Source organism: Hyperoodon ampullatus, assembly GCF_949752795.1.
Source record: "Hyperoodon ampullatus genome assembly, chromosome: 18".
Lineage (NCBI taxonomy): Eukaryota > Metazoa > Chordata > Mammalia > Artiodactyla > Ziphiidae > Hyperoodon > Hyperoodon ampullatus.
In genome coordinates, this window is record NC_136931.1 from 44,964,090 (window position 1) to 44,990,280 (window position 26,191).

General features: G+C 42.0%; 1 protein-coding gene across 1 annotated transcript in view; it reads right to left on the minus strand.

Annotated features, from left to right (window-relative positions):
• Positions 1–26,191, minus strand: part of CEP89 (centrosomal protein 89) — a gene marked incomplete at both ends in the record, with an annotated part of 74,288 nt that overhangs the window by 28,186 nt on the left and 19,911 nt on the right. The window contains 9 exons of the mRNA XM_079723519.1: positions 1,154–1,262; positions 4,328–4,438; positions 6,447–6,530; positions 6,695–6,745; positions 15,651–15,796; positions 17,123–17,341; positions 19,568–19,610; positions 21,646–21,674; positions 24,278–24,380. Of these exons, the coding sequence (XP_079579645.1) occupies positions 1,154–1,262; positions 4,328–4,438; positions 6,447–6,530; positions 6,695–6,745; positions 15,651–15,796; positions 17,123–17,341; positions 19,568–19,610; positions 21,646–21,674; positions 24,278–24,380 (895 nt within the window). The remainder of the gene's footprint in view (positions 1–1,153; positions 1,263–4,327; positions 4,439–6,446; positions 6,531–6,694; positions 6,746–15,650; positions 15,797–17,122; positions 17,342–19,567; positions 19,611–21,645; positions 21,675–24,277; positions 24,381–26,191) is intronic.

The window sequence follows — 26,191 nt, forward strand, 5'->3', positions numbered from 1 at the left end:
TAGAACTCTAAATCCTTCTGTTCTGTGAAAACATTTAGTTGATCGAAATGAATAGCTGTTTCTGGGAAATGGGAAAATAACATGGGCAGCTGACTGAATCACACAGGCCAAAATAATCATCCTACCTGTTTAGATCTGCTGTGTTTGAGAGTAAGCTCAGTAAATATGAAATTAATTTCCCTGTCGTCTCTGATCTTTGAGGCTTTCTCTCCCCTCCACCCCAAGCAGTGCCAGGACAAAGGCAGCTACTCCTGTGCCTGCTCAGTCTATGGGGAGGAAACTCCTACTGGATTGAGAGCTGCTCTCACTGTGGACCCGGCCTGGCCAGCAGACACAAGCCAAGCGCCAGCCCCGCAGCTTCAGCTACAGCAGGGGCTGGTAGCGGACTCTTCCGTGGTGTGGAAAGGGGAGCCGCTGAATAACAGGGGTGCAGAAGGGGAAACAGAAAGGACTCACGCTGGCTCACAGAAGACAGCTTGTATCTTGGCCTCCTGTCCTACATTGTTCTTCACCAGAAAAGAAAAATCAGTAAAGCCAAAGGAAAAAAAATACCACTCTCTTTTGTGCTCATAAGTTTTGGTTTTAATCGAAGTGGAATAAATGACTCAGCTGTGAGGCTCCTGGGATGGGGCGGCAGGGCGGTGGTGGTGGGGGACATGTGGGGAGAGGAGGCGCTCACAGAAAGGATGTGACGGAGATTTAAGCTGCGGCAGCGCCTGCAGCGCTGAAGGAAGGGGGGAGAGCACAGAGAAACTGTTTAGAGAGTCAGTGGTTCCTACTTATTTACTCATTCAACAAAGTTTGGGGAACGTGTCCTTGTGTTCTTTCAAATATTCATCTCACACGATTTTTCCCTGTTACGTGGCACACTGTTTTCCCCCAGACTCAGTTCTGCTCACTCTAAAGCTGTCATCCACAACTGATTTACAAAAGAGAGTAACTCGACACCGTGGAGTCTAAGAGAAAGCAGTCAGTGCATCACGGGTGACGGCTGGATATGCTATAACATAAACAGCTGCCCCTCAGGAGAGAAGAACATGTTCTAAAAAACATGACTTCCAGTGTCTTCAAGTGGGGGTGGGGGGGTGCCAGTGTAAAATGACACAATGGCAACGTCACAGCATCACCACCCCTCGCGGGAAGGACCGCTCACCTTCCTGGAGACGCTCCTGGTGCGTGTCCTTGGCTTTTCTTTGCTGAATCTCCAACTGCTCTATCAACAACTTGTTTTCCTCTAAAACCAGTTCTGCTTGAGTCTGAAGCTGACGCCTACAAATTGATTTACACAATTAAATACTGACATTCAGGTGCAGAATGATTACAGAGACACTCCTGAGTCTAAAAGAAAGCATCAAATGGGTTGAGGGTAGTGACATGTTTTAAGGCTAAACATGTTATTAACACAGCAAGTCTTGTCATTTCCATTAAATTGAGGGAAAGGACAGAAATGAAGTTTGAATTACGAACTGCTTTAGTAACTTGTTAAAATGTAAGATTTCAAACATATACAAAAGTAGAAAGAATAGAATAGAAACTCCCATGTACAAAACGCCCCGCTTGAACAATTATCAAATGGCCAGTCTTGTTTCGTCTATATAAACCTCTAATCCCCCCACCCAGTGGATTATTTTGAAGCCAGTATGAAATATTTTTAAAGAATTTAGAAAGTTCCCATTTTAAGCACAATATGTTCACTTGTACTCGGTAGCATATTTGCCAAAAGACAATGACTTTGTTAAAAGCCCTTGTATGAGTTCTTAAACTGTACTAAGACCCCCCCAGGTTGAATTTCACCTGCGCAAACCCTATCCTGACAGTTGGTACAAAGTAAATCCCAGCTCAGCTCAACCTCATGATTGCAAAATCCAGTGAGAATGAGCTAAAGGGATCTTAGAAATCATCTAGTTAAATGTTTACCACCCGAGGTACATGGTAAACCAGTAAATTATCTCAATTTTCCACTTTAGGCTTAAAAAAGTGACGTGGAGGGGCTTCCCTGGTGGCGCAGTGGTTGAGAGTCCGCCTGCCGATGCAGGGGACGTGGGTTCATGCCCCGGTCCGGGAAGATCCCACATGCCGCGGAGCGGCTGGGCCCGTGAGCCATGGCCGCTGAGCCTGCGCGTCTGGAGCCTGTGCTCCGCAACGGGAGAGGCCACAGCAGTGAGAGGCCTGCGTACCGCAAAAAAAAAAAAAAAAAAAAAGTGAGGTGGAGGAAGGAGGGAGAAAAGATGAAAGGAGTCCAGCTCTAGCGATTACCTCCCTCAACAGAGGCTGCGCACTAGCTCCTGGGCCCCTGGAGGCGTCCGTACCAGCTGCCCAGCCTGTGGTGTGGAGGAGGCCCCACGCTGTACCGGAGCGGAGCTCCCCTAGGTGGGGCCGCTCCAGCCTCCTCATGCCTGCCTCAAACAGAGCAGCTCCACTCTGGACTTTCTTATCAGACTTCCTCCCTCCCTCTCTTCCTCCTTTTCTTTTTTTTTTTTTTTAAATGAAAGGGACCTCCCATTCCTAAAAAAAAAGGTCAAAACCTCAAATTTAGTTTAATGCTCCTTCCCATTTTATAGGTAAAGAAACTGAGGCCCATTAAGCATGAGGTTACCCAGCTGGTCAGAGGCAGTTAGGGAAAGAAATGTAGAGTTTAGCTGCAGCCCAGAAGTTCATCGAGAAATTATCTGAAACTAAGGAGAAAGACTCTGCTGATGTGTGAAGTCAGCGTGCCCGAGGATGGGACCGGGATGCAGTGCACCTCACGCCTGCGCAGGCACCGGGAGCAGCAGCCTAGGTGGGGCAGGCGAGGGCACGCCTGGGACAGGCTTCGGGGCGGCAGGAGATCTGCCTACAGGGTGGGAGGCCCTGGTCCTGCCCCAGCTGGAGGACAGTGAATTCAGAGTAGGGGGGAGGCTGGCCGCAGGGCCTCAACAGGCCCTGTGCAGAACTGACAGCTTTCTGCAGCCCAACCCTGTGCCACAGGCTACCAGGCTAGAGCAGGATGCAAATTTCGAAGTCTTATAAACAGGACTGGGGAAGACAGTGGGCATGCGGATTTCAAAGTGGGGTCTGCCTTTCTTTCCTTTATTTTATTTATTTATTGTTTTTACCATAATGAGAAGTAAATAGGTTTGACTTACAGCTATACACAAGGTTAGAGAAAGAATCTGAGGGTTTGGGAGAGGGAGCCTGGAAGCAGCCCAACTGACCTGCTTTCTAGGGCACTATTCAAGGAGGGTTTGAGGGGAGACACACTAGGAACCCTGACAGAAGAAAATCAAAGTTCAACAGGGGAAGCCACAGTACAACAGGATCCAGTAGCTGCCCAACCAGTCCCAACGGACACATCAGTGGCCATAAAATCAGGGAGAACCCACCTAATGGTAAGAATGCTGTTGACTCAATTCCAAATTTCTATATATCACATATGGAAAATATTTAATTTTTTTCAGTGATGTTAAGACATTAAAAAAATATTAACTATAACATACCTACCCAAGGCAAAAAAGATATACCTGAATAGCTTTTGCTTTCTTGGTCCTGCTTGGGTATTGCCTTTAGACTTTTGAAGACATTTACTTTCTCAAATGCACTGAACAGGCAGGCATCTGTTGCTGCCGTGCTAGATGAACAGGACATGGCCCTGCCCTTGAGATGCTCCCAAAGGAGAAGAGGGAGACAGGTGTGAAGACACATAGGTAGGCACAGCATGGCAGGTACAGGACAGGGCGTGTGTTTAGGGCCAAGTCAGAAACGGAGGCAAGGGAACAATTCACTCTGCCTTCAGGGAGAGCTACTGACTAGCACCATTTGAGCAGGGCCCTAACGGAGGTACAGGAGGGCAGAAAGGGGTGTTCCGGGGGGAGGGAAGAGCATCAGCAATAGGCTGGAAGTGAGGCAGCATGCAGCTGTCTGGGAGTGGAAGGGGCAGGGCCAGTGGGAGCTGGGAGTGCAGGGCCTCATCCTGGACTGTCTGTCCTAAAGCCCTGGGAGCCATCAGAGGGGTCTAAGAAAGGATGTGACTCAACAGGTTCTGGATGGGAAAAGTGCCCTAGAAAAATACCACCTCAGAAGATAAAAATGGAGACAGCATATATATATATATATATATATATATATATATATATATATATATATATATATGCCTATTTAGAATTTTTAAAATAGTCTTTAAAATACAAGTTTAGAATAATTTACTAGTTTTCACTACACCTGATTAGTTTCTTAGAAACTCTACATTAAAATGTTTTAGTTAAAATACATATATATTTGACAATTGAATAAAGTTTATTCTTAGGATCTTTTCTTTTTTTTAATTAGCAAAATACCAGAAACACAACACCACTTGCCATTCCTCACTGGAGACAAGACCATTCTTATTCAGCTCTTGGTGCAGTTCTTCATTTTCTTTCACCACTTCTTGGACTCTCATCTTAAACGTTCTCATTTCCTCCTGAAACAAAATGTATGTAAACTCTAACACACACATACATTCATCTCTGTATTTCTTAGTTCTAAGGCTGTCGCTGGGGCTAAAATCAAATGTTAATAACTTTTAAGCAAAGTCTCATAGTACCGGCAGCCTTAAACTTGGTACCAGCACCAAGTGCCTGCCCTCGAGGGGCTCACGGTCTAGCGAGAAAACACAAGAGACAGCTACCATGCAGAGAACAAGGGACAAAAGCATCTCAGGTTTTAAATATTCGATTCCTAACTTGATAACATTTTTCTATAACTGCCAAATATTTGAAAAGATAAAAAGGTGAATAAAAAAGGCAGAGATGCCTATAAATGCCATAGTTTTTTCTTTGTTTAAAGACTTTGGAGGATAAACTGGGGCTTTTTAGATAAAAATAAGAATTTTTCATCCTAACTGAAGCCCATTTCGGTGGGGAAGGGCTTGGTGCAGGGGTTGGAGTCTCATAATTTTGCCCCGTTACAATCACGAGAAAGCCTCCCTTACTTAAAGCCATCAGTCAGTCCAGCTTCATCACTCATTGGCCCCTACATGAGGACTGTTGCTTGGTCTGTTTTCGACTGCTAACGGTCTGTGTTTGTGGCACTCACGCTGGGTGGCCTCCGTCATGACTTTTCTCAGCTAGCCCCTGGCCAGCTTCAGTATTGTGTGCTGTCTTTTGGTGAGAATCTTAGGTGCTAATATTTATTCTGGGATGCTTCTAAATATTCTTCTCCCAGCTAGCAGACATTTATACTTATAAGAAGCAACAATGCCAAGCAACTTCTCTTTCTCTCACCTTTCTGCCCAAACGCACTCCCCAATTGCTAGCAGTCCACTGGCCCTTTTTCAGAACATGGGTGGGGCAAACTACAGCCCACAGGCCAGCTGCCTGTATTGTCAATAAAGTTTTATTGGAACATAGCCACACCTATTCGTTCACACCTGCTCTGCAGCCGCTTTCATGCTACAGTAGCAGAGCTGAGTAGCTGCAAATAGAGACTCCATGGCCCCCAAAGCCTAAAATTGATACTAAGTAAATGTTTACAGAAAATGTTTCCCGAACCCTATTTTAGAAGGAGCACTAAATAAGTATTTTTATTATTTGGATTGATGCTTAACCAATTATATAAAATTAATTCACCCTCTTAAAAAACTAAGTGTCCAACAGAAAGCCTAGGAGAAAAGGTTCACAACTGCATTACATGGGCCATGTACGTGGGACAGCAGAACAAGAACAGGCTGGGTGACTCTTAACAGACCCTTCCAATCAGGGATCCTAGAAATACCAACTCTTTTCTCCCTGGATCCCTCCAATTCCAGGGATCTCTTTGGTAAATAAGGAACATACAGGTTCGCAGCATGGAAAGGCATGGGAAGTATCTATAACACCTGCACAGCCTTGGTTTCCTGTATCATTAGAATGAATTCTGCTCCAGGAGCCATTCCCATGAAAAAGAGTGAACACGGCAGAAACAAACAAAAACCTCACTTCCCCACCACTACCAACAGCTCAGTAAGTAGACTTCCTGGGGGTCAGCTCTTCATAGAATTAAGAAGCATCTAAGTCTGCCTAAAACATCCCCGGTCTTCTACCTTCCTTGTCTGCCCAAATGTCCCTTTTACCAGTGCTGTTTGCAGCTGCACAGGACCAGGAAAGTAGCACCTCCCACTGCTGCCTTCTCCACACTCCAAGATCCCAGCCCACGTGGGGCTGCCTGTCTGGGAAGCCACGGCTTCCAATGCTGCACCACCCTGTCCCTCCAATATTTCTCCCATCAATCCCAACCCACCCCCTGCTCTGCCTGTCCCTCTCTCCTGCCTTCCCTCTCCCTTCTCCCCGTCCCCACCCTGCTACACTCCCTCCTTCCTCCTTTCCTTCTTTTAACAAACACTTGAGTACCTGCTAGATGTTGGCTATACCTATCTTCAAAATGTTGCTTCCAAGTTTGAATCGGTCTACTTTTTTACAAACCTTGTCCTTCTGAGACTTTTGCCCACCTACCTGAAGGCTGGCATTGAGCTCGTCCTTCTCTTTCATTCTGTCTTCATAGGCCAGCAACAAGGGGGACAGGTACTTTGTATCCACCTGAACATAATGGAATAAAGACGGTTAATATCTTTCTTACATCTAAACACAATCAGCACATCTTTAAAAAGGAAAGAAAATATACTTCATTTGGAATGGTTTGTAACAGCTATTCAATCATAGCCCAGAAAATATGGGCCTGAAATTAAATAACTTTCACTTACCAGCCAGGGCAGTATAGGGCCCTTTGATGGGAGGCCTTCAATATTTAAACTCTAGAAACAAAACACATGGTGAAGACAAATTAAACTACACTTCCTCTGAAATTTCAAGTCTTAGCTATTCTTAACCTAGACTGGGCATCAGCTATCTAGGAATCTTGTGTGTGTGTGTGTGTGTGTGTGTATATATAAATTGATACATTTGTGTATATATTTATATATATATATAATTATCTCAAGTGTTTGAGAGTAATTTATAGACATACACCTCCTTTTCCTCTAAATACTTCAATGTATATTTCGTAAAAGCAAAAGCATTCATCTGTTTGACCACAGTACCATCATAAAAATCAGGAAATCAAAACTGATGCAATACTGTATTCTAATCTATAGACTATACCGAAATTTTGCCTATTTTCCCACTGATGTCCTTTTCTGGTCAAGAATCCAATCCAGGATTACATGTTGCATTTAGTTGTCAAAACTTTTCAGTATTTTAAAATGTGGAACATATCTAATAATTTTTTATTGGCTGCCAATAAAACTTTTTCAGCGTTATGTTGTTGAGTGTCTAGATTTTGTTGTCTTCTTTTAAAGTGTTTTATTTTTTTATTTTTCTTTTGTAGGCTCTTAAGTTACGCACAAAAGACGATGCTTTTGAGGCTCATCTTTTTCCCCTGGCTAGGGTGGGTCTTTACTGAAAGGCTGGTTTAGCCATACTGCTAAGGCATGGCCCTTCTGGGCTCTTAACTCAACGCTGCAGTGTTCACCAAGGTCTCCCCACTCTGGCTGGTCAGAACCCAGAGGTCTCCAGGTGCTAATTATTTTTAGCTCACAGCTCCCTGAACTTGTCTTCTGCCTGGCCTCACGGAGTTTCATCCTATACATGTGCAGATTAGTGTTCAACAAAGGACTGCAAGGAACCCCATATGGATTTATGTAGCTCTTGCCATGGCTCCCTCCTCTCTGGTGTTCCTGCCCCACAAATCCTAGTCTCCTCTGCTTCCCCAAATCTAATCTGTCTCTTCAATTCAGACTGCTGTACTCTGCTTGCATTGCTCCACCCTGCACTGTTATCCGAGAGTGCCTCCAAGCAGAAAGCAACGTGATCATAAGGCTCATCTATTTATCCTCCTTCTCCCCATGATGACAGTGCTGCCTGCTGTCTGATGTCTGTAGAGAGTTGTATTGTTTATTATGCCTTGTTTTCTAGTTGTTTACAGTGAGAGGCCAAAGCTGGTAGCAGTAATTCCATCAGGGCCAGAAGCAATGGCCCTGATGGCATAATTCCTTATTCAACAAAAGTTTTCTAATGCGTTTACCATCTCATGATTCATTCAGCAAACACTGAAAGCTCACTAAGCCATTATGGATGTTACAGCACATTTCACTGTTTACAAGGATTGTATGGTTCCACACAGAGATGGGTCTTCTCACATAGCACAGGGCAAAAAGTGCTTTGAGAGTGGAACAAACAGAAGCCTGCAATGGTTGGAGAGAGATCACCTCTGGCTGGAGGCATCAGGGGAGACTGTCATGGAGAATGGTGGCTGTAAAGGGTAGAATGGTGCACATTTTGTGGGGGGGGCGGGTGAGGGCAGCAGCCAGTCACTGGGTCTGCCTGCCCACAACCTTCTGAAAGAGAACTGGCTTGCCCACAGCCCTGCAGAAGGCCCTGGCCTAGGAAGCCTGTACCATCATAGGACCCCAAGAACTTTAATATTTTTGTTAAAATATTTTTGTTGAAAAAAAAAAGTTAACATTATGTTAAGTGAAAGAAGTCAGCCACAAAAGACCACCTGTTGTATGATTCCAGTTATATAAAACATTCATAATAGGCAAATCCACAGAGACAGAAAGTAGTGGTTGCCAGGGCCAATGTGAGTGGTGGGAAGAAAGGGGGCGTGACCGCTAACAGGTGTGAGATTTCTTGTTGTGAGTTTTCTTGTTGTGATGAAAATGTTCTAAAGTTGATTGCGGTGACGGTTGCACAGTTCTGTGAATACACTAAAAATCAATGAAATGTATACTTTAAATGGGTGAATTAGACGGTATGTGAATTACATCTCAAAGCTGATATTAAAAAAATTTAAACCTAAGTCCTACTTCAAAAAGAAAGAAAGCAGCCCATAAAGCTGCCCTGAACTCCCAGGAGCCACGTGACAACACCGTGCACACCTGGCTTCCCCCACCCCAATCCCAGCAGGAGCCAGTGAGCTGGGCGTCCTGACACCCCCACCGCGCCTCCAGCCCCACACAGCCCTCACACACATGAGCCTCCAGGGCACAGACTTGAGCTGCTGGGTCCTCTTGTTGTTCCTCACAATTTTTGAGGTTTGCTCAGAACCTCAAAAATAGCGTAGTGGTTTGCTCAGTGAGAGTCTGTCGAATTGACTTCTGCAATCCTGCTTCTAAAGTAAAACGTAGTTTGTCTTCTCTCTTTATATACACATACATTGTGAAAGGATCTCCACCTCCAAGTTATTACACACCCATCACGCCACATATTTACCATTTTGTGGGGAGAGAACACAAGTTCTACTCTCTCAGCAAGTTTCAACTATACAGTACAGTATCATCAACTATAGTCACCATGTTATACATTGGATCCTCAGATCTCATTCATCTTATACCTGAAAGTTTGTACCCTTTAACTTGCCTCTCCCTATTTCTCCCACCTCCCCTCAGCCCATGGCAGTCACCAGTCTACTCTTTATTTCTATGAGTTTGACTTCTTTTTATAAGATTCCACATCTAAGTGACACCAAGCAGTATTGTCCTTTATCTGGCTTATTTCACTTAGAATAATACCCTCCATGCTCACCCATGTTGCAAGTGACAGAACTGCCTTGTTCTTTAAGGCTGAATAATATTCCACTGTATGTCATATGTTTTTATATATATGTATATATATGTATATGTGTGTGTGTATATATACATATATATATATATATATATATATATATATATATATAAAACATGTGACATGTACCACATTTTCTTTATCCATTCATCCTGACAGACACACAGGTGGTTTTCACACCTTGGTTATCATAAATAATGCTGCAATGAACATGAGAGTATAGATATCTCTTCAAGATAGTGATTTCATTTCCTTTAGATATATACCCAGAAGTGGGATTGCTGAATGGTATGGTAGATCCATTTTTAATTACTTGAGGAACCTCCATACTCTTTTTTATAGTGGCTGCACCAACTTACATTCTCACCAATAGTGTACAAGGGTTCCCTTTTCTCCACACCCTCACCAGAATTTCTATCTTTTTTAAAAAAGGACATGCTAACAGGTACGAGGTGATATCTCATTGTGGTTATAAGTTGCATTTTCCTGATGATTGATTAGTGACGTTGAGCACCTTTTCATATACCTATTGGCCATCTGTCTGTCTTCTTTGGAAAAATGTCTATTCAGATCCATTGCCCATTTTCAAATTGGATTATTTGTTTTTGTGCTATTGAGTTGTATGAGTTCCTTGTATAGTTTGTATATTAACCCTTTATTGGACATGTGGTTTGCAAATATTTTCTCCCATTCCATAGGTTGCCTTTTCATTTTGTTGATAGTTCCCTTTGCAAAAGCTTTTTTAGTTTGATGTAGTCCATTTGTTTTATTTTTGCTTTTGTTGTCTTTGCTTCTGGTATCAAATCCAAAAAATCAGGGCTTCCCTGGTAGCGCAGTGGTTAAGAATCCGCCTGCCAATGCAGGGGACACAGGTTCGAGCCCTGGTCCAGGAAGATCCCACATGCCACGGAGCAACTAAGCCCGTGCGCCACAACTACTGAGCCTGCGCTTCTAGAGCCCGTGAGCCGCAACTACTGAAGCCCTTGTGCCACAACTACTGAAGCCCATGCACCTAGAGCCCGTGCTCTGCAATAAGAGAAGCCACCAAAATGAGAAGCCGGCGCACCACAGCAAAGAGTAGCCCCCACTCACCGCAACTAGAGAAAGCCCGCACGCAGCAACAAAGACCCAAAGCAGCCAAAAATAAATAGATATATAAACAAATAAATTTTTTTAAAAATCCAAAAAATCAATGCCAAGACCAAGGAGTTTTATAATTCAGGTCTTACATTCAAGTTCTTAATTCATTTTGAGTTTTTTGTTTATGGTGTACAACAGGGGTCCAGTTTCATTCTTTTGCAAGTGGATATTCAGTTTTCCCAGCATCATTTACTATAGACTATCCTTTCCCCATAGTATATTCTTGGCTCCTTTGTTGACCGTATACACATGGGTTTATATCTGGGCTCTCAATTCTGTTCCATTGATCTATGTGTCTGTTTTCATGCCAACAGTACACCGTTTTGATTACTATTTCTTTGTAATATAGCTTGAAATCAGGAGGTGTGATATCTCCAGCTTTGTTTTTCTTTCTCGAGTCTACTTTAAATATTTGAGGTCTTTTGTGGTTCCATATAAATTTTAGGATTGTTTTATCTGTTTCTGTGAAAAATGCCACTGGAATTTTGATAGCAATCATACTGACTCTGCAGGTCACTTTGGGTAGTATGGACGTTGTAACAATATTCTTTCAATCCATGAGCACAGAATATCTTTGCACTTATTTGCATCATCTTTGATTTCTTTCATCAATGTTTTATAGTTTTTGGTGTACAGATGTTTCACCTCCTTATTGCTTCTTGGCCTTTTGGCTAAGATCAAGTGTACATGTTTCACCTCCTTAGTAAATTTATTACTAAGTGTTTTATTCTTTTTGATGCTACTATAAATGGGATTGTTTTCTTAATTTCTCTTTCCAATAGTTTTTTGTTAGTGTATAGAAACACAACTGATTTTTGCATATTGATTGTGTATCCTGCAAATTTACTGAATTTATTTATTAGTTCTAACAGTTTTTTGGTGGAGCCTTTAGGGTTTTCTATATATAATTTCATTGTCATCAGCAAATAGAGGCAATTTTACTTCTTCCTTTCCAATTTGGATGCTTTTATATCTTTCTTGCCTAATTGCTCTGGCTTGGTCTTCTAGTATTGTTGAATAAAACTGGTAAGAGTGGACATCCTTGTGTTGCCCCTGAAGGTTTCAGCTTTAGATGTAGGCTTGTCATATATGGCCTATTACTATGTTGCAGTATGGTCCTTCTACACCCGGTTTGTTGAGAGTTTTTATCATGACAATATGTTGAATTTTTGTCAAAATTTTCTGCATCTTTTGAGATGATCACAGGTTTTACTCTTAGTTTTGTTAATATGGTGTATTATACAGTAAGTCCCCTACACACAAACCTTCAAGTTGCGAACTTTCAAAGACGCAAACGTGTGCTCCATCAACATCAGGCATGAGTGAAACTGCAGCTTGCCCTCCGTCTCCTATGGCTGATGACCCTTCAGCTCTACCATCTCCCACCTCCTCTCCCTCCTCCAGTCAGTAACTCTTCTTGCCTGTTCACTCCATGCCAACCCCTGTATGCCAGCTGTTGTACTGTGCTACTGTACTGTAATCTTACTATATCGTAAGATTAAAAATGTTTTATTTTTTGTGTTTGTTTTTTACATATTGTGTGAAAAGTATTATAAACCTAGTACGGTACAGTACTATATAGCCAATTGTGTTAGTTGGGTACCTAGGCTAACTTTGTTGGACTTAGGAACAAATTGGACTTACAAATGTGCTCTCGGAACGGAATTCGTTCATATGTAGGAGACTTACTGTACTAATTTGCAGATGTTGAACCATCCTTGTATCCCATGAATAAATAGCACTTGATTGTGGTGTTTGATCCTTTCAATATACAGTCATCCCTCAGTATCTGTGGAGAACTGGTTCTAGGACTGGCTGTGGATACCAAAATCTGCAGATGCTCAAGTCCCACAGTTGGCTCTCCAGATCCACAGTTCTACACCTGCAGATTCAACCAACCATGGATTCTGTAGTACTGTACGTATTTATTGAAAAAAAAATTCACGTATAATGGACCCATACAGTTCAAACCCATGTTGTTTAAGGGTCAACTATACTGTTGAATTCAGTTTGCTAATATTTTGTTGAGGATTTTTGTATCTCTGTTTATCAGGGACATTGGCCTACAATTTTCCTGGAGTGTTCCTGTCTGGCTTTGGCATTAGGGTAATGCTGGTCTCGTAAAATGAGTTTAGCAGTCTCTTCCTCTTCAATTCTTTAGAAAAGTTTGAGAAGGGTTGGTATTAATTCTTGGTATGATTTCAAACAATCGGCTTAGTTCATTGATCTTTTCTATTTTTTTATTTAATTTACTTCTGCTCTGATCTTTGTTATTTCCTTCCTTCTATTAACTTTGGGCTTCGTTTGTTCTTTTTCTAGTTACTTGAGGTATAAAGTTAGGTTGTTTACTTGAGATCTTTCTTGTCTCTTAGTGTAGGTGTTTATTACTATGAACTTCCCTCTTGGAATTGCTTTTGCTGTATCCCATAAGTTTTGTTATGTTGTGTTTCCATTTTCATTTGTCTCAAGATATTTTCTGATTTCTTCTTAGATCCACTGGTTGATCAGAGTAGCACGTTGTTTAATGTCCACATATTTGTTAATTTTCCAGTTTCCTTCTTTTAATTGATTTCTAGTTTTGCACTATTGTGGTCAGAAAAGATGCTTGATATGATTTCAATACTTTTAAATTTATTAAGACTTGTTTTGTGGCCTAATATATGATCTATCCTGGAGAATGTTACATGTGTGCTTGGAGAAGAATGTTTATTCTGTTGCTTTTGGATGCAATGTTCTGTATACACATGGTCTGATGTATCATTTAAGGCTAATGTTTCCTTACTGATTATCTGTCTGGATGATCTATCCATTAATAAAAGTGGGGTATTAAAGTCGCCTACTATTATTGTATGACTGTCTGTTTTTCTCTTTAGGTCTGTGAATATTTGCTTTATATTTTTAGGTGTGCCTATGTTGGGTGCACAAATATTTACAAATGTTATATCCTTTTGTTGGAGTGACCTCTTTATCATCTTATAATAACCTTTGTCTCTTATTACAGTCTTTGTCTTAAAGTCTATTTTGTCTAAGTAAAGCCAACCCACCTTTCTTTTGGCTTCCATTTGCATGGAGTACATTTTTCCATTCCTTCACTTTCAGTCTGTTTATGTCTTTATATCTGAAGTGAGTCTCTTGTAAGCAGCGCATACGTGGGTCTTGCTTTTTTATCCATTCAACCACTCTACGTGTTTTGATTGGAGAATTTTAGCCCATTTATATTTAAAGTAATGATTGTTAGGTATGGACTTATTGCCATTTTGTTCACTGTTCCCTGGCTTTCTGTAATTCCTTTTGGTTCCTTTCTTCTCTTGCTCTGTTCAAGTGTGATTTCATGATTTTCTGTAGTGTTATGCTTAGATTCCTTTGTCTTTACTTTCTGTTTATCTACTATAGGTTTCTGCTTTGTGGTTACTATGAGGCTTACATAAAACAACTTATAACCGTCTATTTTAAGTTGATAACTTAAGTTTGAATGAATTCCAAAACTACATTTTTTATTCTCTCCCCATTTTATGTTTATGATGTTGCAATTTACATCTTTTTATCTTGTATATTCATTAACAAATTATTGTAGTTATATTTTTACTATCTTTGTCTTTTGACCTTCATACTAGATTTATAAGTGATTAACCCACCAACTTCACAACAACAGATTATCTTTAATTTTCCTGTATATTTACCTTTACCAGTGAAAATTTTCCTGTTACTAATTAGTGCCCTCGTATTTCAGCTTGAAGAAAGTCCTTTAACATTTCTTGTAAGGCTGGTCTGGTGGTGATTAACTCCTTCTGCTTTTGCATGCCCTGAAAACTCTTCACCTCTATCTACTCCAGTTCTAAAGGAAAACTTTGCTGGGTAGTGTATTCTTGGTTGAATATATTGTGCTACTCCCTTCTGGTCTGCAAAGTTTCTGCTGAAAAATCTGCTGATAGATCTTATGAGGGTTTCCCTGTATGTAACATGTTTTTCTCTTGCTGCTTTTAAGATTGTCTCCTTGTTTTAACTTTTGACAGTTTAATTATAATGTGTTTTGATGTGGGTGCCTTTGGATTCATCTTATTTAGAACTCTCTGGGCTTCCTGGATTGAGATGTCTATTTCTTTCCCCAGGGAACTTTTCAGCATTATTTCTTTAAATGAGCTTTATGCCCCTTTCTCTCTTTCCCCTCTGGGACCTCTGTAATCCACATGGTGGCATTCCTTAAGCTATCTTCACTCTTTTTCATTCTTTTTACTCTTCTGTTTGGATGAATTCTACTGCCCTGTCTTCAAGCTCACTGATCCTTTCTCACACTTGCTCTAGTCTGCTGTTGAACCCCTCTATTGAATTTTTCACCTCAAGTACTATATTCTTCTGCTCTATGATTTCTCTTTGGTACTTTTTAAATATTTTCTATCTCTTCATTGAAATCCTCACTTTGTTCATGCTTTCCTGACCTTGCTGAGCATCTTTATGACTGTTATTTTAAACTCTCTATTGAGTAAATCACTTATCCGGATTTCATTAAGATCAGTTTCTGGAGATTTATCTCGTTCTCTTCTTTAGAACATATTCCCATTTTTCTTCATTTTCCTTTACTCTCTGTGTTGGTTTCTGTGCATTAGAAAAAACAGCCACCTCTCCTGTCTTGACAGAGTGGTCTTGTATAGGAGATGAGTCTCATCGATCAGCCTGGCCCAAGATCTTGGTTGCCTCTCAAACCTCTGTGATTGTCCAAGCTGCTGTCTTTATTCTTAGTGGTTCCCAGTAGTTGGGGATGTACCAAGACCCATCAGAGAAAGGGAGGGAGGGAAGGAGGGAGGGAGAAAATAGAAAGGTGCTCAGAAAGACTCTACTTTGGATGTATCTTTTTTTATACCAAATTATAATAAATATGAACCCTTTAGAACTGGAAACCAATTCAACAGGAAAGGCTAAAATATCAGAAAACTGATTTTTCTTAATAGGAAACATTACCTCTTCCTTGGATAAATGCCTGAATTTTGTTTGATATCTACTCAGTTCTACATTCAAACAATGAACAGTCATTTTCAATCCATCATTTTCATCCACCAGTTCTTGAGCTTGTTTTCTTAGACAGTGTAATTCAGGTGCAGCGACGACTGAAAAAAATAAATTCAATATTATACCATAAGAACTTATTTCAAATCTATCAAGATTTTATATAAATTGCTGATTGTCCTTCTTTCCCTTTTAGGCTCACAAAGGCAGTGAATTACAGATATATAGATATAAATGAATAAAAGTTACTAAGTTTTTTTAACATTGAATAGTCAACAGTGTTTTGGAAGTTTGTGAAAGTTTTTGCATGTACAATTAAGGTAAAATAAAAATTTTAGATTGAAAAAAGTCATTTCAGATGATATACAAATATGTTCCTCGAAAATTATATAGAATAAATAGAGAATTTATTACAACTAATAACTTTCCCACATAATAGTAATGTCTTATTAGAAAACGTAATAGAAAATAGATCCCACAAAATAATAGCACAAATAATATAAAGTATCTAGAAATGTGCCTAAGACAAGAAATATGCAGGGTCTGTATAAAGAAAACTACAACACCTTTCTTAAGGCCATAATATTAGACTTATATAAATAGATAAATATACAGAGAAAACATTGAAAACAGTGAATATTTATATGACCTTAGCATTATTATTATTATTTTTTTAGCCGGCCACACAGCACGTGGGATCCTAGTTCCCAGACCAGAGATTGAACCCGCCCCCACTGCACAATGGAAGTGTGGAGTCTTAACCACCAGGGAAGTCCCTGATCTTAGCATTAAAAAGAACTTGACACCAATGGCATAGGTCATAACAGAAAAATATCCTATACATTTAGCTGAATTATCAACAAACTGAGAAAATATTACAAACATGACAAAGGCCTAAAACCCTTAATATGTAAAGAGCTCCTACAAATCAACAGAAAAGATCAAAGCATCTCAATTTAAAATGGGAAAACCTATAAAAGAGAAGGAAAATGACCCACAAAGATAATGAAAAAAATATTCAACTTCATCAATAATAAATGAATTACACTAAAATGGGATTCTTCTTTTTTTTTTAACCTATCAAATTCGCAAGGAAAATACAATCCTCATCATTGGTAAGTATGTGCTGAAAGAGCCACTTTTATAGCTGCTCATGGGGATAAAAACTGATATGAAACATATGTATAATACTATGCTAAGAATCAAAAGAAGTATTGGAATTTTAGCATAATAATAATGACACAGCAGATGAAATCAAATTTCAACAAGTATAAGGATATTAATGAAAGACCTTAAAATCATAAAAAAATATCAAGAACATTAATATCAACAAATACTGTAACATAAAATATTAACTTTCAAAATAAATAAGAAAATTTGAATTCTTGTTTGTTCCTTTAATAAAAGAACTGTGTAGTTGTCCCCACCTTCCTGAGAGGATGCTTTCTCAACTTCTTTCAGCTTTCCATTTTCTTTTTCCATCCTTTTAAGTTTTAACTGTAGTTCTTTCATTGTTTTTTTAATTATGTTAAGTTCAAGAGTAAGGGTTTGATTTGCATTGTTTAGATGCAAATTTTCTTCTTTTAATTCCTCGAACTTTTCTTTGGTTATTTCTATATGTCTTCGATGTGTTCTACCATCTACATCTAAAAAGGCACAGGAAAAAAGTTTTAAAATATTAATTGATATTTACAATTCCACATTAAAATTACAGGAGACTATTTCAAACACCACATGAGCAACTCTTCATGTCAGTGCCTGCAAAGAGAATGGCCTATACAGCAAAGAGTGCATGGTCTGTTGAGACTACAGTGAGCAACAGGAAGAGGGATGACAGAGGGGGAGGCAGGAGCCAGTGGAGGCTCTATACTATTGTACATAGTATGGTACATATCATAATATGCAGAGTGGAGGTTGTATCCTGCAGGCCACCAGGAGCCAGAAAGCCTTTCAGGCAGAAGTATGGAAAGAAGAGGCTCTACTCTCAGATAAATCCCTGAGGCCAGCAGTGAAGAAACTGAACAGGAAGGAGGCCTAGCCCAGAGGCAGGGAGACCAGTCAGGAGACTCCTAGAGTAGGGATGGAGAGGAAAGGACATGAGAGAAGGATTCAGGCTCAAGAACTCACTGGGTGTGGACAGTGAGGGGGGCAAGTCAAGGATGAGCACCAAGACCTGTGGTTTGGAAGACATCTAGCCAGACAAGGGACACAAGCATGGCAGGGGAAGGGACGCTCAGGCTAGGACACGGGCCCGGAGCTCTGAAGGCAGCCTCAGCTGGAGAGACTGAGGCGCCACCAGCATGTGGGCATACCTGAAGGCACCGGGGTGAGAAGAAAGCCAGAGACCACGAAGGATGTTAGGAAGGAGTAGCTAGAAAGATGGAGGAAAGCAGAGAGCGATGTTCCACAGGAGATCAAAGGAGGTGAGGGCTATGACAGGCCCCCTGCCTGGGCAGAGCTTCTGTGTGCAGATGTGCAGACAAGGGCGGGAATGCTGGTGGCTCCAGACAGCCTCCCCTGACCTCTGACACACACATTCCCAACCCCTAGAACATGAAAGGAAAGTCTAAGAAATGAGTAACTCCACAGCTACACTGAAAACAAGAGGTGAGCCACCAGGAATCCCAGAAAGAAAACATTTGAAATTAGATTGAAGATGGAAGCTGCAGCCTAAAATATGCCAGGAGAGGTCAGCTACCAAAGGTGGGAGTGCTTCCAGGGATGTGCTTTGCCCTGGCAGGTAGTGGGGACACAAAGTGACCTAGAAAGGGCTGATGAGGTATCCAGTTAATGTGCCAGATGGGATCAGCAATGGTTCAAGCCCCCTGGGCCAGGTAGTACAGACAGGCTCTGAGGACAGAGGCAGGCAGGCACTGGGGCTGGGGAAACTCAGGAGGAAGAGGGACCCCCGAACCCCCTGGCTGACCACACACCCCGTCTGTCCCTGTCAGTCACTGGAGACAGGCTGTACGCCTGACAGCCCACTGGTTTCCCCCTCTGAGCAGCCTGCAGTAATCAGACACAGCATCCCCAGGCAGAACAACAGGGACTCCCAAGGACCAAGGCGAACACATCACCAAGAACCATGTGAGCTAAGAGAAGCATCAAAATCAAATAACAGAGGACAGAGTTGGCTGCTCAACAACTATAAGATTTTTGAATGGGTGTAGTTAAGATTCCAGAGAGATGTTTGTCAATACTTAATAGAAATCATGGAAACAAACAGTTTCATTCACAATACAAATTCAAAGGATGGGCTGAGCAGCAGAATGCATACAATGAAGAATGAACCTGTGGGCTAGACATTAGAGCCCCAGCAATATCCCAGAATACAGCACCAAAAACACCGAGATAGAAAGGGTGAAAACAAAGCCAATCAGACATGGAGGATAGACAAAAGCCTTGATTCCTGATAGGATTTTCAGATTAGCAATGTGAGGCTTAACAGGAAAAAATTACAAAATCCACCCTGAAAGCTAATGAGGCTTCCCAAACTGTAGAGGGGATAGCACCCCAGAAAGTATCTCTAGACCCCTCAGCTCTGTCTCTAGCCCCTGAGCAGAGCCCCCGTTTGCATACACCCCCCTCCCAGTGTCTGCCTATAACCCACAGGTCCACTCCCCTCCCCAGGATCTGAGCACATGCCATGGGGACGTATGTCCATCATCCAACGTGTGAACGTTTGGACTCTCTCTTTTAAGGCAAAGGTAGAAATTCAACAAACTGCCTCCTCTTCCCAATTCTGATAATGGGACAGAAGCAACAGCCTTTACAGGAAAAAAAAAAGTGATCTTTATTTTATGTGAGATTATTCTGGGTATTCGCTGGAACAATCAGCTATTCAATCACAATGAAATTCAAAAGGCAAATACCTGGAGAGGGTGGAGGTTTTCCACACAATGATGGTTTTTCATCCTAAGGAAGAAAAAAACATGAGAGTAATGAATTAAGAGTCTCAGCATCTTCTAAAAGTGGATTGGCACAAGCAGGGAGGTCATCGTATATCAAATATTTAAGTACTTTTTCCCCCTTCATTTTGGCTCTTATAGTTGCTAGTTTGTTTTAGCTTTAGAAACTTTAATATTCACTGTTTCTTTTAAATGTACCGAAACCTTAAGGGTTTTCCCCTCTTGGCAGGTTCTCTGAGCAGCAAGGGAAGCCCTGCTTTCTTCCTGCCTTTTTGTCCATGAGTTCAGTGTCTTTTTTTTTTTTTAATTGAAGTCTAGGTGATTTACAATATTGTGTTAGTTTCAGGTGTATAGCAAAGTGGTTCAGTTATACATATATATATTTTTCCAACTCTTTTCCATTATAGGTTATTATAAGATACTGAATACAATTCCCTGTGCTATACAGTACATCCTAGTTGCTTATCTATTTTATACATAGTAGTGTGTATCTATTAATCTCATACTCCTAACTTATCCCCCCCATCCCCTTTGGTAACTATATGTTTGTTTTCTATATCTGTGAGTCTATTTCTGTTTTGTGAATAAGTTCATTTGTATTATTTTTTAGATTCCACATAAGTGATATTGTATAATATTTGTCTTTGTCTGGCTTAACTTCACTCAGTATGATAATCTCTAGGTCCATCCATGTTGCTGCAAATGGCATTTCATTCTTTTTTATGGCTGAGTAATATTCCAGTGTGTGTGTGTGTGTGTGTGTGTGTGTGTGTGTGTATACCACATCTTCTTTATCCACTCATCTGTTGATGGGCACGTAGGTTGCTTCCATGTCTTGGCTATTGTAAATAGAGCTGCATATGAACACAGTATCTTTGCAAATTAGAGTTTTCTCCAGATATATGCCCAGGAGTGGGATTGCTGGATCATATGGCAACTCTATTTTAGTTTTTTGAGGAACCTCTATACTGTTGTCCGTAGTGGCTGTACCAATTTACATTCCCACCAACAGAGTAGGAGGGTTGCCTTCTCTCCACAGTTTATTATTGGTAGTCAGTCACTGTGTTTACATGCAGGTCCCATGAGTGACAGGCCATCAGTTCACATTCTAAAGCATGTGATATGACTGTAGGTGCTCAGCAGAGATGCACAAAGCAAACTCCAACTGGCCTTTTCTCCTTGGGATATGCAAAAAGACCCCGTAAGCTTCAGAGAAGCACGTTTTCAAAGCACTGAGAAAAGAATACAATATCCTCCTTTTCAACCCAAAACTTAGAGGAAAGGGAAGTCTTTGAACTTTTGTTCATTTTTCTACTACACATCAGTCTGATATTAAGTTTCTAATTTCTGCTGAAAAAGTAGATAAGGTTATAAATTAACTCTACTGAGAAGTCTTTAATTTTTAAACTCCTTTGACATTGCAGAATTAAAACCTTAAGTAGAACTATTTCCATGTCTGCAAACTGGTTATTGTCTATTCATTCTACAAAGGAAAAAGTAAATGTAAGTGATTTCTAATCCCTCAATACATTACATTCATTTTAAACTATGCAAAACATGAGTTTCTTCATGTTTTAAAACTTTTTTAAAAAAAACATTCAATGGAAAAGAACTCTTAATGGAAGTTTTCTTCCCCACAAATCACAAAAGTTGTTTTGAAATTATGGTGGAAATTCTATTAATTGAGAAAATCAGTTTAAAAAAAATAATCCTTGGGCTTCCCTGGTGGCGCAGTGGGTAAAAATCTGCCTGCCAATGCAGGGGACACAGGTTCGAGCCCTGGTCCGGGAAGATCCCACATGCCTCGGAGCAACTAAGCCCATGTGCCACAACTACTGAAGCCTGTGTGCCTAGAGTCCATGCTGGGCAACAAGAGAAGTCACAGCAATGAGATGCCTGCACACCATAACAAAGAGTAGCCCCCGCTCACCGCAACTAGAGAAAGCCTGCGTGCAGCAACGAAGACTCAACGCAGCCAAAAATAAATAAATTAATTTAATTAATTAAAAACACAGACACACACACACAAAAACAATCCTTACCTTTAAATTCAGAATAGAATGTTTACCATCTGATTAAAAAACAAGAGAGAAAACTTTGTAAAGCAGAGAAAGACATCTGACAACTCAGAAGAGTACAATCTTAGGAACTCACCTTCTGCAGATAAGCTAAACCAGGCCCGGGCGGGCAGCCTTCCCGAGGTCACATGAGAAGCGGGTCCAGAGCCAGGCAGGAGCCCAACTCGGAACTGCTCATCTCTCCCTGCTGCTCGTTCCTGAGCACCTTCAGTGGCTCACATGATCGGAGAACCAAGGCCAAACTCCTCAGCGTGACTCTGAGCCTTCCCTACCTTCTCAGCACTCCCCCTCCCAGAGCTCTCTACCCATCCCACCACCATTCCCCAGATGGGCTGAGGCTGATGCCTCCCCGTCTCCGTGCCTACAGTAGCAGTCCACTCGGTCAGATGCCGGTACCTCGACCAAAGGATGTCAGGGTCCGAGCTTCTTGGCCGGGTACTGCTAGGGTGCAGAGTTGCACCTCAGGCTGACAGAGTTTGAGGCTTTAGCCTTTAGACAATAATTATCAGCTAGCATTTACGGAGGATGCTGTGCTTTACACATACGACTAAATTTAATCCTTATAAATTTAATCCTTATAAGAACCTGATGAGAGGTGCACTCAAACTGAGTAGAAGTGGGGTTAAGGAACTCACCAAGCCTCTCGCCACCTGGAAATGACAGAACAAAGCACTAAAAACCAGTGTTTCTGATGTGTTGCCTAAGGATCACTCACATCAGACTCTCCAAAGAGCCTGTTAAAAATACAGACCCTCTGGGGCTCCAGCCCAGAGTCACTGACTCAGAAGTTGAGGTTGGTGTGGAGCCTTTTCACAAGTGTCCAGGGGCTTTTAATGCCCATCACAAACCAAAAACCACTGGAGGAGCTGAACTCCCTCCCAACCACCACCTGCGTTCCCAGTTCAACACCACCTGTGTTACCCAGTGTGCCAGTTACCACACTGCCTTTCAGCTCCCAACCCACCTTTATTGCTGGCTTGTGTTACTGCTGCAGTGCTACCTTGCCAGGTGGCGCAGTAATAAAGTTCATCAGTAGAGGGCGCAGAAGAGACACTGGAGGAGGAAGGGGCTTGGGTTCCTCATTCCAGAAGGCTAGTCTCCATCCCTCTCTCTTTCCCTGGGTTCCTCTTTTTCTCTCCCCTCTCCTCCTTTCTTCCCTCTTTCTAGGTGGCCAGCAGCAGTTCCCCATGGGTGGCTTCTCCTGGAATTTCCCTGGAGAGGGCAGCTTTCCAGAGAGTTCTGTTAGCAACACACTTCGGCTAACTTCTCCACCCGCCAGTGGGCCACAGCTGCACCCTCTCCAATGTCTGCAATGGAGATTCTCCATATGTTGCTTCTCTTGGGGGCTCTCTGTTAACAAAAGAGGGAGCAGCTCTTCCCTCTATCTGCTACTCCTGCATTCTTTAGATCGCTCTCTACCCCTTAGTAGGCAACCCTGTTATAGTTTACATTACATTTTCCTTTTTCAAATCACCATGTACATTCTGTCTCCTGACTGGATTCTGACTGATATATAACACATCAGGCCACAGACATTAGAAAGAGGATGGACATGTATGAACACAGAGATATTCAGGATGTGTTATGATTTTTTTAAAAAGGCAGGTAATAAAATAACATGCATTTTATTCACATACGCATTCGAAGTTGTTAAAATTGTGCTCTACGGGAGTACAATTATGTGTGTTTAACCTCCTATATTTCTGCATTTCAGTTTTTTTTTTACAGTGAGAAAGTATTAATTCTGTAATTTAAAAAGAGATATACCTTTTACTTGAATTGAATATACACATGGATTTCCCACAGGGATAAAGTATGCTGGTCTAATCAATTGGCATTTTCTGGCACAGGTATTAGCAGGCTGGCCTTCTGTTTATCAATCAGTCCCCTTGTGAACTGACTTATATGAGAATCTTCTTGAGCCTAAGCAACTCTGAGGGTCCTGATAAAGCAGTGACTGGTGCCCACTGTATGCCAGGCTCTCCTTCTCACTTCTCAAACATAAGCCACCTCTTAGGAAACAGAAAACTGCCTTTGTTATTTAACACGCTGAATTCTCTCACTGTGCCAAATGAAATGTACAAGGATGCGCTATTACAAAGTTGTATTATAAACATGTCCATGCACTCTTTCATCCAAAACACCTGTAGTGACAGCCTGCCATGGGCCAGGACCCTGATCCAGGCACCGGAGCTAGCCTGGTGAACAAGACAGACAAGCTCACTCGCTCATCCTGGGGAGACCACTGGGTACCCGCCCCTCACAGCGCTAGACATGGGGCACAGAGAGGAAGGAGCATGTGGAGCTTCAGAGCCTGAGCCTTGACCCTCCACCCCAGGGGGAGGGGGCCTCTCACGGCTGCCGGAACTGACAAAATGGACCCCAGTGTGAGGGCCTCATGCTTTAAAGATGACCTAACACCCAGGCAATCAACTATTTTCACTGTAACCCAGTGAAAACAAAACTCAGGAATATTCCCACTTAAAATCATGGTACCACAGTGTGAAGGTACAATGGCTACATGTTCCCCCAAGTTAACCAATATTTATTGCCACAAAATGCTTTTTGATATTAAATTAAAAAAATTTTTTTTTACCTTTTTCTTGTGTATGCTCTGGTGGAACAGGTGAGCCTGGAAACCCATCTTGTTCAGAAATATTTTCCTCATCTTCACTGTCCACCCCATGTGACGATGGAACCTTTTTGTTACAAAAGACAAAGGAACAACCAACTATGTGATAAGTGCTTCTGTATCAAATTTCTGCCCGACAAACCCAAATGTCTTATTCCATACCTTCTCCACTGCTCCCTCCTCTCTAAGACATAAAAGGACTACATCTGGCAGGGCGGGATGAAATCTCGGGTCCCTCAGGAGAAGCCCAGTGGCAAAGGCAATGCCGTCCAAATTATGCTTAAGCCATCGAGAACTTCACAGCCACCACCCCCCCCAGTGCTACTTGGGCAGCTCGCCTTCCCCATTCCTGCCAGGGACCAACTCAGGAAAAGGGGCTGCCTCTGGCCCCTGCCTTGGTACTGATGCTGTGTATTCATCTCTGCGTGGGACAAGACCTGCTGATGAGCCCTGTGGGAACCCTCATCCAGGCAACTGTTTGGGATCGAGGTCCATTATGTTGGCTGGCTGTGAGACCACTGTGAATGCTTCCTGGTGGAATGGAACTCTCCCCTCTGCTGTCTGTGAGCATCTTCTACGTAGGTGTCATGAATGGTGGCAGGGCTGCAGAGCTGCCCCTCACAGACCTGAGGGCCATGACTGGGACCTCCCCTGATGAACAGGAGACCACCCCACTGGCAGGGCTCTGGGAGGTGGGGACAGAGGCTGCCCAAGGGGAAGAGCAGTGAACCATGTCTTGTACAAGAAGCTGTGACTGGTGCTCCCTGGCTGGCTTCCCTTCTGCTCTACTGAATAGTATCTTGCGTATGTGATCAGCTTGGCTTAGCTGTGCTGTGCTGCAGGCCGTGGAAGGGTCATCCCCATGGCTGGCAGGGAGGGGGAAGAACTCACCGGCAAGGTGCCCAAGAGAAGGGGCATTTCAGAGCCAAAAGCTAAGGCTAGGCCCACCAGGCTCTGGGTACAGGGCTCCAGGGAGACCCAGCTCGGAGCAGCAGAAAGGTCTCCCACTCTACTCATCATTTGAAGGGATTAAAAAGAAATGACCTTTTAGGTTTTGTCTCCTAGGAACCCAACTGCCTTGTTCACCCTGTCAAAGATATATTATGCTACTCACTTTTATCAAGGAAATACGAAACTGCTATGGGCTTCCCTGGTGGCGCAGAGGTTAAGAATCCGCCTGCCAATGCAGGGGACGTGGGTTCGAGTCCTGGTTCAGGAAGATCCCACATGCCGCGGAGCAACTAAGCGTGCACCACAACTACTGAGCCTGCGCTCTAGAGCCTGTGAGCCATAACTACTGAGCCCGCGTGCCACAACTACTGAAGCCTGTGTGCCTAGAGCCCATGCTCTGCAACAAGAGAAGCCACCGCAATAAGAAGCCTGTGCACCACAATGAAGAGTAGCCCCTGCTTGCTGCAACTAGAGAAAGCCCGTACGCAGCAACAAAGACCCAACGCAGCCAAAAATAAATAAATCAACTAAAAAAAAAAGAAAATGCTAAAGATACCCTATTATGGAAAATAATGTTTGGCAGCATCTACTAGCACTAAGACTGATCGTACATATGCCCTATGACCATACATATATCACTCATCAGTATATATGGGCGGTATAGACCCACCAGAAATATACATATATACACACAAATGTTCATAGCAGCACTATTCCTAAAAGCCCCAATCTGGAAACAACCAAATATTCATCATCAGTAAAATAAATAACTAATTGGATGTTATAATTGTACAACTGGATATTATACAGCAATAAGAATGAACCAACAACTGCTACACACAATGACAGAAGACTCTCAAAAACTCCAAAAAATACGTACTGTATGATTAAAGTCATAGAATCCTCAGAATAGTCAAAACTAACCTA